This window comes from Notothenia coriiceps, unplaced genomic scaffold, assembly GCF_000735185.1.
Source record: "Notothenia coriiceps isolate Sejong01 unplaced genomic scaffold, NC01 NC01_scaffold00025421, whole genome shotgun sequence".
Classification (NCBI taxonomy): Eukaryota; Metazoa; Chordata; class Actinopteri; order Perciformes; family Nototheniidae; genus Notothenia; species Notothenia coriiceps.
The window spans coordinates 15,038-28,123 of NW_011358122.1; the positions used below are offsets into that span (position 1 = coordinate 15,038).

The 13,086-nt window shown below is 37.9% G+C and overlaps 2 protein-coding genes across 3 annotated transcripts in view; one reads left to right on the forward strand and one right to left on the reverse strand.

The window, feature by feature from the left end:
- Positions 1-233: 233 nt before the first annotated feature.
- Positions 234-8,597, reverse strand: tbck (TBC1 domain containing kinase). Its single transcript, XM_010783566.1, has 17 exons — positions 8,485-8,597; positions 7,498-7,697; positions 6,925-6,997; positions 6,483-6,597; positions 6,313-6,386; positions 5,205-5,346; positions 5,014-5,074; positions 4,861-4,922; positions 4,026-4,087; positions 3,579-3,727; positions 2,635-2,773; positions 2,440-2,539; positions 1,947-1,996; positions 1,700-1,829; positions 623-721; positions 469-531; positions 234-383 (listed from the first exon to the last, which is right to left on the reverse strand). Exons 2-17 carry the CDS (start codon positions 7,688-7,690, stop codon positions 234-236), a joined length of 1,662 nt encoding a protein of 553 aa, XP_010781868.1. The 5' UTR covers positions 7,691-7,697; positions 8,485-8,597.
- Positions 8,598-8,913: 316 nt separating this feature from the next.
- Positions 8,914-13,086, forward strand: part of aimp1a (aminoacyl tRNA synthetase complex interacting multifunctional protein 1a) — a 13,347-nt gene continuing 9,174 nt past the window's right edge. The window contains exons 1-3 of one of the 2 annotated variants that reach the window (XM_010783564.1): positions 8,914-9,022; positions 11,673-11,803; positions 12,614-12,727. In XM_010783564.1, coding sequence (XP_010781866.1) covers positions 9,021-9,022; positions 11,673-11,803; positions 12,614-12,727 — 247 coding nt within the window. In that variant the 5' untranslated portion in view covers positions 8,914-9,020. Of the gene's footprint in view, positions 9,023-10,268; positions 10,332-11,672; positions 11,804-12,613; positions 12,728-13,086 lie in introns of those variants that run through there. The other variant, XM_010783565.1, reaches the window with a different exon arrangement.

Sequence of the window (13,086 nt, forward strand, 5' to 3'; positions counted from 1 at the left end):
GTCTGAGAAAAAAATAACATTTTTTTTTCAAATCCCCCCAAAAAAATAATGTGGCCCTAATCCTCTTCCGTATATATGTTCACAAAACTGAGGGTAAAAAATGAGTTTACAGGATGTGACATGAGCACCATCTAGTGTCTAGTCATGAATATTACAATAAGGAATAATGTAAATGAAGGAGAGGGAGGAGAAATACTGAAGGAAAAACAAAAAAGGAGACCAAAAAAACACATTCAGTGAAACAGCAGATACTGACCCTGCCAGTAGACCAGGTCGGGGTGAGAGACCACCCAGGCTTTCAACACACGCCTGAACTTGATGTGACCCTGCGGAGACGACAGCAGCTCATCGTACTGGTGGCAGCGCGGGATATCCACCTCTATCTGTGGTACACAGTAGATATTAAAGCTAAATTCATTCCAAAAGTGTAAACAACGTTTTACATATGCATGGTTACAAATAAATGACCTGTCTGTCAGTTGGGATCGGGGTATCCTTGTCAGTGCTCTCATATTTGGCTTGAATGTCACCCTGTTAAAATAAAAAATGGTTTAATGGATTGGCTTCCAGAGAAAATAATGCTGCATCTTGTCTCAACACAAGATTACAATTTATCTTATACCTCAATAGCCAGCAGTGCTGCCCACACCAGACCCCGAACAAGAGGGGGGATATCCACTCTGGCCTCTTTCCACACCAAGTTCTTCTTGTAAGGATACGCCTGAGGGCAAAGTATAAAAAAGAAAAGTTTGGATGTTTTGAAGTGGGTTTGAGATACTTTTCGATACTCAGTGTGTAACCTACAGTGAGCCCCAGTTTGGAGAAATAGACCTGGAAGCATTGCAATATACCGATGTGAACGGGGCAGCAGCAAAACACATTTTAGAATATATTTTTGTAATAATCACTTTTTTTCCTTACCATCAAATAAATTGCCACTCCTTGACAAAAAAAAATACGTTTTACCTCACAAAACAGGGGAGTTAATTGTATTTTCCTACCATGATGGTTTTTTAAGTTTGATATTGTGAAACTTTTGGAAATCCAGACTAACCCTTTCACCAAAATCACACAATAACAAAGTAGTCAATGGAGCCAGTGGTAGACCAGCAACCAAAGTGTTGAGCCTGGTAAAATGACAGGGTCTTTTTTATGTAGTCTGGTGGATCTGGTGAGACCATAGAAACATTTTAAGTACCCTGCCCATAATAAGGGCTGTCTGAAAGCAATGGAAAGCAGTGAAAATATTCTAAATCTAGCATACTGATGTTTTTTGAGAAGGCCTTTCTTTTAGCAACCCCCGGCCACAGGAGTGCTGCTTATCCTTCTGTCTGTCTCTCCAAACTGGGGGCGTGCACCCCGCAATTTACTTCAGGACACATGCAATAAATATGTAAAAGTATCTGATTCAACCCAACTTCGAAACAATCCAAAATTCCCCGTTTAACAGAGTATACATGACCCAGCTTTAATTTGAAAGTAACCTGGTTAAATGATAATTGTTAAAAATCCAGAACTAGGGTTGAAACACTCACCAGCCTCTGACATATCTAGGATTTCGCTGTAATTGGGAAAGCATGCTAATGAGCGTAGCATCAATGTGTGTGTGTGTGTGTGTGTGTGTGTGTGTGTGTGTGTGTGTGTGTGTGTGTGTGTGTGTGTGTGTGTGTGTGTGTAGGAATTAGAATGGAGCCCAGACCTTGAGCAGCCTGTCAAAGAGGATGATGCGGATGAGCTGGTACTCGGTGTCTCTCTCTCGGATGATAAGTGGGAGCTTGACGGTGGTCGACAGCTCATTGCTGCTGTTGGACTGGGGCAGACTTGACTGTCTGAAGTAGAGGAAATATGACATTACCCGAGCCAAAATAAATGATAGGGTGACATGAGAAGTTGTGACAGGGGAGGAGAGGGCGAAAGAGGCAATTTAAAAGATAAAAATGGCTTACTCGTCTTCCAGTAGAGGGTAATAGGCTTCTCCTGCTACATCCCTCAGTCTCTGGAAAAAGGGATAGAGAGGCTTAAGAAACATAAGATGGATCCACAATTACAGTTTAATTTTGTTCAAGGGGGCATTTTGAAACCTCTTATAGCATAAATAAAACACCCACTATAAACCAAGCATGCCACATTTGTGGATCAACCGCATTCAAAACCGTAGGCATATTGGACAGGAAAAATTCACTTTTTTTAGGAGGAGTTGTCAGCTGGTGTGATAAACAAACTAACTTCAAATATTGCAAATGTTAATAGGAACTTGTTATTAAAGGGTTTTCTTGCCTTTGTAAGAGAACAGAAACAAGTTGATAGAGAGTATTTAGATTTGATTGTTTGTTTTGAAAGTGCGAACATATTTGAAAGAAGCACCCCAACCACACAGTATGATCCAGTACATACATTTACACAACATTTTAAATGTCTGCTGACTGGTTTTCATCTTACGTTTCCTAGTTGGCACAGAGACAGTGTCACTGTTGTGTCATCAAGCAAGAAACTCCGATCCCTTCTCTGTCCAAACGACTCCCCGTCTTCCAGGACAAAGCTTTAAAAAGAGCAGAAACAGAGACAGAGAGCGTGTGAATATCAACTAAAGCTAGCAGATGGATTCATCACGATATGTGTGTGTGTTTTATGTACTTTGCGAGAGTGCAGATTGGAGGTTTGGATTGTATGATCCCTTTGTTGGTCAGCTCCTTCTCCAGGTCCCCCCCCGCCAGACACCACAGATGGTACACCTCATTTATGGCACGCTCCGACAGGTAGTCCTCATCATCGTCTAATAACAATCATACACACAGAACAGTAAACACATCCCCATGAGCACAGATGGCACCAGAGCACACACAATCAAAAGATCACCTTCATATCAAGTTTATAATCCTCTCCTGACATTAACACACATGTTCACTCGTATGGTAACGGAATATTGTTTTAACAAAACATACATTTCAATGATGTGGTTTATTTTGTGAAACATAGGTGTAAGAATCTTGTTGAACTGAAATGTGTATAATAATAATAATAATATATCCCTATCCCAAAAACACGTCCCGCAGGTGGTTTATACATGATCACTTTTAGTATTTCATCCTGCCCGTTTTTGATGGGCTTTAAAAATAGTATGTGTTATAGAATTTAAATGTTTAACAAATAAAGTGCAGTTTCTTGTAAAAGGTACGCAAAGGCCACTAATGACACAAGTGAGGTTACGCAATTCAGATTTGTGCCGCGCATGCGTACCAGTTATGTGCACCCCTGCTTATACAAACTAACTAAGCCCTAAATATAATTGGTGGAAGTTAAATATTATAGGCGATATCAAAATGCAAAACTCCTTAACTATGCAAGATAATTCTCACGGGACACCACTTAAAACCTTTTACACTTATTACGTCTATCTTTCTGCTACTTTAATTGAGTTGCTTGCTAGAATTCTTAATGTAACCTACCTTAACACAATCAATTCAGCTTTTAGAAATGTTTTTTTTTAGGTTTTTGCCAGAAAGAAGAGGGTTGACAGAAGGACTTTGTTTAAAGTGTGTAGGTGTAACTCTGCGATGTTATGTGTATTTGGGGCAGACCTTTGCAAAGGTCACTGATGTCGTCTGGAAGCTCCAGATGTGCACAGCGGAGGGAAGAAGAGAAGAGACTAACAGGCTTCTTGAAGGGCGTATAGAGGCAGGAGACGCCATTAAAAACAGGGTCTCCCAGCAGCTCTGCAGGGGTCGGCCTGAGGACAAAGACATGGTCATGACAGCAAAATAGCCACAAACAGGGAGCGTGCATTAACGTTATAATTTTGTATTAACTGAAGACTCATTTTACTTAACATGTAGTTATATAAAATCAAACTGTTCATTGCAATTTCAGGCAATAACTTACATCTGTGTATTTTTGCATCATTTCATTTGCATGCTTGCTGGACTCCTTTGCAGGAAGTCTTTAATAACCCGCATCAAAAATGTTTTGGAAACTAAATGGCCAATGTCCTACAACAACAAGAGAATTATATTAAAGGCTGTAATTACCTTTTGGATGGAAGAAATGTCAAGCACTTCCTTAATAACTCAAGAACATTCTCAGGCAGCTCCTGAAAAAAAAGCCTTAATTAACTACAGTACACAAAAAACATACAGGTCGCATTTAAACTAACAACAAATGTCTAAATGTCTGATTTAATCCATTTAAATATAAAATACTATATGAAATCTGTTTTTATAATAATTTCTGGTGATTGGTTAGTAACATAGAACATGCTTACATGAGAATGACCCATTAGCTTTTACAGAATGCTTAGAAACACCTACAACATCTATCCATCAAGTTTTCAAATGCTGTTTCAGATTATTTGGCTTAAAGTATTGTTTTGGTATTAGTAGCTTAACTAAGGTATTGTTTTACCCTGTATATACGTGTAGAGATACTAAAACCTTTCAAATTGATCCCTAATGATGCCCATGTGGTTTTGAACTTCCGTCAAGGAAGTTATGTTTTCTGTTTCAATTTGGTTTGTTTGTTATTGTTTGTCTATCTGTCTGTCAGCAGCATTACTGAAAAACTACATGCTCAAGTTTAATGAACTTGGGGAAAGGGTGTAGCATAGGCCAAGGAAGAACCCATTACATTTTGGAACTGACTCACAGGGTGGATACACACATTATGTTCCACTTATAACATCGGCCTCTGAGTGCCCTTCTCCTTTTTTATAATATATATATATATAATACTGCCATGCAAGTACTGCAACCTCATTTCCTGATAATGGCTAATACCAATCTCCTTAAAAGTACCATTAAAAATGTCTCTACATGAGGATTATCTAATTGACTTATATATCGAGGCAGCCAAGGATTTTGACTTTACCTTAATGGCATCCAGACAGCCGTGTTCCTCAGCAAGGACGGTGACAATGTCGTCCATGCAACCTGAGAAAGACAAACGTATCACAGCGTGAGCTTAATTAGGCTTGAGAGTATATTGCTAAGTAATTACAATAATAATGTCCTTTTTACTCACCCAAGGTCAGAATGAATTTCAACCTCTCACTGATCTCAATATTCTGCAGCAGTCGCCGACCCTGTAATTAAGTCACAGCATCAGAATTAATAGGGAAGACTCTCCATAAAGTGTGAGTTCAGGCAAACGCAAAATGATATATTGTATTGATGTCTTTGTCTTGTGTGAAGAGGGTTATGAAGGTTTCTTACTGCACATAATTCAAACAGCAAAACCCCAAGAGACCAGACATCAGTCTTGGGTCCTGAAGGCAGAGGAGCTTCATCATGGGAGGAGTCGCTGGGGTGGAAAGAGCCTTGAGCGATCACCTCTGGAGCGAGGTATGATGGGTACCTGAGGTCACGTTCACAGAGCAGATGAGAACATCACTGTGACACCTCAAAAAAAACATTTGCTCAGATACACAGTTTTCTGTCATAAAAAAAACTGTGCAGTGGTGAAACATCACACCATCGAGCTTTGTTTGATTCACTTCCTACAACATCCTTTCCATATTATGTCCAATACTACAAATGAATATAGGATGTTCTCCCGACTATGATAAAACAAATACATAATATAATAATAATAACGAAGAAAAAAAAAGACATTAATAACAGTAATACTAAACATAATAAAGAAAAATTGTAAAAAAAAAATGGACTTCAATTCTAATAATTCATTCATTCTTGACTAACACACAGAAAATGCATCAATATGGAAAGAAGTCTGAATAATGGGTCGTCGCAGTACAAAATCTACCAGACAACACTTGTTACTTTGCTTGTACGGGGATTTGAACCGGCGACCATCGGGTTCCTAAAGCCGAGTCCCTGTAGACTGAGCTACTGCCGCTCCATAGGGTGAAGATATTGCACACCTTTCTGTCATTATTCATCATTAACTGATGTTTATTGCATAGCTTTTTGACACATTTATCACATGTTCCATCCAGATGTTTTACTGGAAGTCACGGGCATGTGCCATCATTCCTTTCCGACCTGCAAAAGGATATTACAAAGAGATAGTTGACAGGGCAAAAGGGCTTTTGGATTAGGATAAAAGTCCAACAATCTGTTAGAGTTTCAAAAGCAGGAAGCTCTTTTGATGCCCCGTAAGCTGGTTTCTATGAAAAAAGCACGGTCGATTATGCATCAATGTTATGGTCAATGCCTTCTTCATGATTCAACTAACAACAAACAGATACAAGTGATCCTTTGACCCTGAACAGACTGCTCACATAGCTCAATCCCAGCAGTTGAGGAATACCAGAGCACCATTGGACCTTTCCCTGTGATGAATGAGGAGACAAAGACGTACCCAATGGGAAAATCCACATCGGCTCCATGATCAGTCATGTGATAAAGGCCAAACTTTGCCAGCTTGACATTCCCCTACAAAGAAAAAACAATACATTTGAGTGACAGTGTTACTTGCAAGCACATATTGGAAAGACTAAGTTAGACGTACATTAAAAAGCTCAAGTTTACCTTGCAGTCCATGAGCACATTGTGTGCGCTGAGGGCTCTGTGCACCATGCCATGTTTGTTCATAAAGTCCAGACCTTCAAGGAGCTCATAGGCTACCTGCATTACTTTCTCTGAGCTATTACAGACACAAAAACAGCAGTATGTCAAACAGAGTTGTCATGATAAAGATTTCATTTACATTTTTTTTATTTTAGACGTTTACGTATTAGACGTTTGAATAAACATATTATGCAAACCTATCATCAGCCATTAGATGGCACGGTGAACGCATTGTATTACCGTGCACCATCATATATAACATATTGTATTAGCACTACAAGGTTTTAACAATAGCTGCTCACCAGTGATAACAAAGGTGGAAAACAACATTGGTTCATCAGATACAGTGTAGTATAATTACTTTTAAATAGTTCGTTTTGACATTTTTTAATGGCAATCCCACCTGGCTTTTTTCCCCTGTTTTTGGAAATCACTTAAACTGCTTTCAAAGTGTTCAGCAACAACAATCAGTCTTTCTGTAAGGCAAGAAGAAGAAATACAAATAAAAAGTTAGCAATGATGAATTGATATTCATTTATAATATGAGTATTTATTTTAAACCTCTACAATAAAATGTGAAGTGAAAATGCATCAGATTGGTATCTTAATCCAACTAAATTAAGAAAAGCTGTTATTTTTTATTATAAGTAATCCTATTATACTACATGAGGGCATTTCCACAGCAGAAACTATCCCAGGACCAAGATATGTCCTTCCTTTGTGATGCTGTTGTGTTGGACTGCAAATAATGCAGTCCCTAAAACATTTTTTGTTCATTATCAATACAAAATCTATTACTTAATCACAGCAAACGTGATTTCCACACAGAATTCTAAGTATGTTTTGGATACGCTCAATGACAGGACACAAGGGGCATAATATCACTCAAATAAAACAAATACAATTTAATAACCTTCAAGGACAGGCTATGCAATTTAATTAGATCCCTTGCAAAGGACAAAACAGAAAGTCATACCGTGTTTTCCTCTGGAGATGTCCACATATTGGCAGAGTCTGGGATGAGTGACGGTTTTAAGGATTTGGAAACGTCCCAGGATCTTGATGGAGTTTGGGGTGAGAGGGAGGCCATTGCTCCCACAGACATCATGAGGAAGAGCTGAGGCAAAGAAGGTGAAGGCTCCCAGCTGGGCGTCTTTCAGGGGCCTCATCTCGCCACTTGGTTTCAATGGGAAAGATCTGTTGAATTAATAAATGAATATTATGTGATGATAAGTTTAAGTGGCCACATTATAGTAGCATCTGTATAATGTATTTGAATTCAACACAACAGCTCTGCTATTTATTCTATGGTTATACAAAGTTTAAAAAAGCCTAATAGTGTTAAGAGACATTTAAATTGGTCTTATCATTTTGTATCATCATATCATTGCATTATTATCTTCAGCCAATTTATAATCTGTTTTTATACATTAAAAAGTGCAGGTTATTAGGAGTGCAGTGCAGTTCAGTAGCACAACACAACTAAATAGCTATGACTTCAATGCTTACAAATGTATCTAAATAACACCTTTATGACAGTGTAAAAAAAGGCCTAATGTTATAGGCATTACACAAGTAGAATTTACTGAAGAACAGTTTATTTGAGGATTGCATTAAGTTGTACAGGTGAACGTAATAAAGTAGCCATTGAGTATAACTATGAATGAAGGGAACATTGTGATCATCAACACTACTATGGTGAATCATATATTAATTTAAACCTTGTACATGTTTCTATTAACGCTGGCTAATGCAAAATCCTTAATGGAACAAGTAAGATATGTGACGGATACAATATGTTTATATCAACTTCAGACACAATGTACATAGCGATGCTGCAGTTAACCCCACTGTGTAAATGTGACAGTTAGCTTAGTACAATAATAACATCCCCCTTGGACCGGATAGTAAACAAACTATGCATTGTGGAAAACAACCCCGGAAAAAGTAGAACGTTACTCACGTTTAATGCAAAATCTGCATTGCCATGTCAGCAGAATACACTTGGAAATATTGATTAAATGATTTGAAATGTTTTAAATGAATTCGTTTCCTGCCTCTGCAATGTGATGTGAACAGCTGACTGAACGTGATCAACGACGTAATATGTGTGCGACAAAGTTCGACAAAGCAGTGCACCAAAAAAAAAATATATATATATATTTACTCAAATAAAACACATTTAATTCAACACCTTAACAAAGTAATTGTTCAATCCTTCTTTTTCGTATTTTTGGAAAAGTTATTTGACCATTGTAGTAATTACATACAGGCACCTCATTATATTCTGTGACAATATCCGATCTATAGAACAGGTGGATGGTAGTCAATAATATAAAAGCTACATCCGCATAGTGTAGAGATCTACTCAAGGGGCCTGATTCAGCCTCTCCGCGGCTAGCTGCCTGTCTGTTCGTTAGCTAATGTAACGTTAGCAGGACTAGCAACTGTCAAGCCCCCTCCTCCTCTGAAACGTGTTGAGGTAGCTGCTCAGAGTCAATGTGAGTTTCATAAATCTCTGTGTTTTTATTTCATTGCATTTACTAACTGATCATAACCCGTCCATAACGTCTAACCTTAACAACCGTGGTGCTAGTTAGGTTATTGGTGCTAGCTACATGAGAGTTAGCATAAAGTCAACATGTTTCAATTTCACGTTTACTAATGTTAAATACAAACTATTGTTCCATTCCCTACAAATCATATTGAATCCAAGTGCTCCAATTTGTAAAAAGATTGTTGTAGGAGCCATTTATGTGTATGGTTGGCATGTCAATTTGTTTTAATACTGTGATTTGCAAATGACTGCATGTTCTAATCTCTATTTTATGTTCTAGATATAGGTCATGTTAACAGGAGCCAGTATTAATATAAGTCCTTATACAGATATTCAGTTGTACTATATGCACTATTATGAATGAATTTACTGTCTGAGATCCAACATTTTGGCACCTTTCTAAATACATACGTCTGTGCAATAATAACCATGCCTCTTATTGATTAACAAAAATAAGGTAGTAGAAAATATTGCAGAGGACAATGGTGATTATAATGACATGTTATACTATCAACAGATACATAACCAGATCATGAAGGCAGGCACCATGTCTTGTTACTATTTCTCATTTGTCTTGTTTCCAGGTGTTTAACAGTTTATTATGCAGACAGAGACAGTAATTGCTGTTTTATTATTGTCAATAATAATGCTCAATTTATTGCTCAGTTGTTACTTATTTTTGCCCGTGCATTAAAAACATACTTAAATGTAGTATATCTGGTGCTAAAGACTACTCCTTGTATAGTTTCTGTAAAGTCTAAATGTGTAGGTCCCTCTAATGCCTTAAGGTGGTGCTGGCTTCCTGCTTTGTCCGCGTGTATAATGGTCTGGCTAGTAGACAGGTAGGGAAGTATCCTCCTACAGTATATTTTCACTATGGGAATAAAGCATGAAAAGAGGAAACACTTGTATCCTGGTGGGTCGTTCTCATACCAGCTACATACAAGAGGAAGATGGTGGTAAAGTGTAACAAATTTGACTCAAACCACCTGTTCACTCTGAGGTTATATCTGCAGTATTGGCTTTGATATTGTAATTTGAAAGGGGATGTAGACATAAAATGTTTGTCTGCTGGGCTAATAAAAGCGCTATGACTCAGCTATCCAGTCGTGACTATTTTTAGGGAGACTGATAATGCAGATGCCTTCTCCAGTTGGGTGAGAGCTGTCCCCTGTACAGCGCAGTACACTTGTTTACAGTCGCACTTTTGTAGACGAATCAAAGACACTTGTATTTTCTTTCAGCCTAGAAAGGTAATTTCATCCTGACGGCTGCTGAAAGTCTCTTTCACTTTAACATTGTAAACACATTTGCTTTTTTCCATCTGAAATCAAAAGCTAAAATCACCATGTCATGTTTATATGCTGCCGACCGAGCCTCGGCCTCAGAATCCCTTTCTGGGGTTATCCAGATGAGATCAGCCTTTTTGTGGGTCTTGTCATTACTCCAACACTGGGCCTGTTTAAATCAATTCAGTTTCTCCAAAAGCAATGCTTTGATCCTTGATTTTATCAACTCCAGCTCTTTTGTGTTTCTAATTTCCTCATCTCTTAACATTTTGTTTTCATCTCGAGCCAGCTGTTGTTTTGCAGCGCCTCCCTGTAATATGATTAAGACGTTTTTTTCTCCATGCCTCAGCTTCGTAAAAATCCTTCTTTTCCTCTTTCTGCAAGAAGTAATTTGCCCAGCTCAAAATGATAAAGGAACGTTACCCTGTTTGGGTCGAGTGGCCCAAGAGTGGATCATTTTGAATTTAATATCCAAAACAAATGATGTTGATGTTTACTGTGGTTTAAAGGATAAACTATATGTCACTTTGGAATTTCTTACTATGAAAGAAATAGGAAGACGCAATACTTTGTTTTGTTTTTTACGTTTTTCTTGTAACTAATCGAGCCACCAATCAGGTTTTCCTTCACTGAAATAATGCAGAAAATATTCAAATGGTATCATTTTTGATTCAAATTTAGCTTATTTATTTTCTGATATCATGGAAGGGAACCATGAATATGTCTTAGCACGCAAGATCAGATTGTGTCACTTTTGGCAACGTCCCAAAACGACATTATATAATGAATAATATATATATATAATGATATGTTTCAGAAAATAGGAAACCCCTGTACAATATAATGCTGTCATATAGGGCAGCCTAGCAAAACAAACCAGCTCGATAATTAAGATGTTCAGGTTTTGTTGAGACTGTCAGACAGAGGTTGACTTTACTCCGTGGTCGTTTCAGAGCCTGTAGTTTGTGGTGGCGTTGTACTGGAATGCAAACCTTGTAACTCCAAACATGTTAAGCATAGCACTTACTTACCATCTCTTTTTTTACATGTTCATTGTCACTTGAGAAAAACTTAAAATAACATTGAATAGGTATACGGCTCTGGGGTAACTGTATAAGTCTTTGTGCTACTTGTGTGCGTAAAGCATCAACATGTACCCCCTTTTAAAAACAAAAGCAAAGACCCCCAACGGATTGTATTTCATAAAGTTGAAATTGTATTAAATTCAATATATTTTCCAGCTTTTGCATTTCTTTGTTTTGGAGTTTTGAGATTGCTGAATTGTGTTTTTTTTTTTTTCGTTAGGTTTTTAGCTCGCTCGCTGTTCAAGATGTCAGGTCACAATCCCTTGTTGAGGCTGGAGCAGCGAGCGTCTGAGGCGGACCAGATCATCGAGTACCTCAAACAACAAGTCCTGCTGCTGAAGGAGAAAGCCAGTAAGACGCACGCACTCACACTTTGTACAGGGCCCATTCATTAAGCCACAGTCTTACAAAAATATATATCTAGGTTTAAGATAGCACACATGTCTCTCTATACACTTTTTCTGTTCAAAAAGTCCTTCTGCTGTGCTCAAGTGAGGAAGTGAGGTATCTGATAAATATCTGTATTGGCTGTAGGAGGCATTCATTTCTGGCTGAAGAGCTGCTTTCCTGCATATTCACGGTCTCATAATTTAAGTGTGAAATCCTTGTAGGAGTACTAGCAGTTTTGAGAAACCTGAAGCCCCAGTTTTTGGGAAACTGCCTCTTAAATTTACAAGGATTGTCATTCTGAAAGTAATTCCAAGGTATTTGTAGGCGTAACTCGGGGAAAAAAGGAAGTTGAATTAGCCAAATGTATCTCATACATTAGTCATTAAATTCACATTGTTATTGGCTTTAAATTAATTAATAAATAAGTACTTTTGTATATATGGCATTTTTCTATAAGGTAGAGTTATATAACTTATTTTAAAAAAGTTTAATGAGTGAGTTTCTATTTCAGTCGTTTTGACCTGCACAGCGGGTGCAAGCAATATCATTCCAAAAAGGAAAATAATACACTTTTAAATATCATTTTAGACTCCATGGGACTATTTTTTTTAATTCAATGTACAAATCATGGCTTCTTCACTGTAGATTTATACGCCGCTTAATTTTAGTCAATATTATATTTGTTCTAGTTCAGCAGTTCTTAAAAGGTCCTGTGGGATAGTGAAAACCCTTTCCAGTGCTGAGAGCTGACGTTAATGTTCCTTCCTGCAGTCGTCCAGGCCAGTGTCAGAGAAGAGAAGAAGCTGATGGTGGAGAATACCAAACTGAAGAATGACATTGACGATCTCAAAAAACAGCTGCTGGAAAAAGAAAAGAAGAGAGGAGGTATGTAGGGTTCAATTCCCAGAAAAAAAAACTTGCATTGTAGTCCTAATGTTTGTTTGCTTTTCAAAACATCTTGATGTCCAGTCATAGAAGCGGTTATGTGACATTAAAAACATTTGATGTACATTATAGCATTGTTTGTTCTGCTATCAATGAAAAAATCTTGTGCACTCTCGCCTCTGTCCATTATAACCGGATCTCTTTTTGTTTTTATTCTAAGCAACCATAGTGCTGAAAGACTCCCCATGAGGGTGATGAGGACAACATGTCAGCTATTTCTGTGTCGGATACATTGACACCAACCGCTCTGATCGTTAACAAACATTTCATGTTTTCCAGGAAACACACTCCAGTGACAA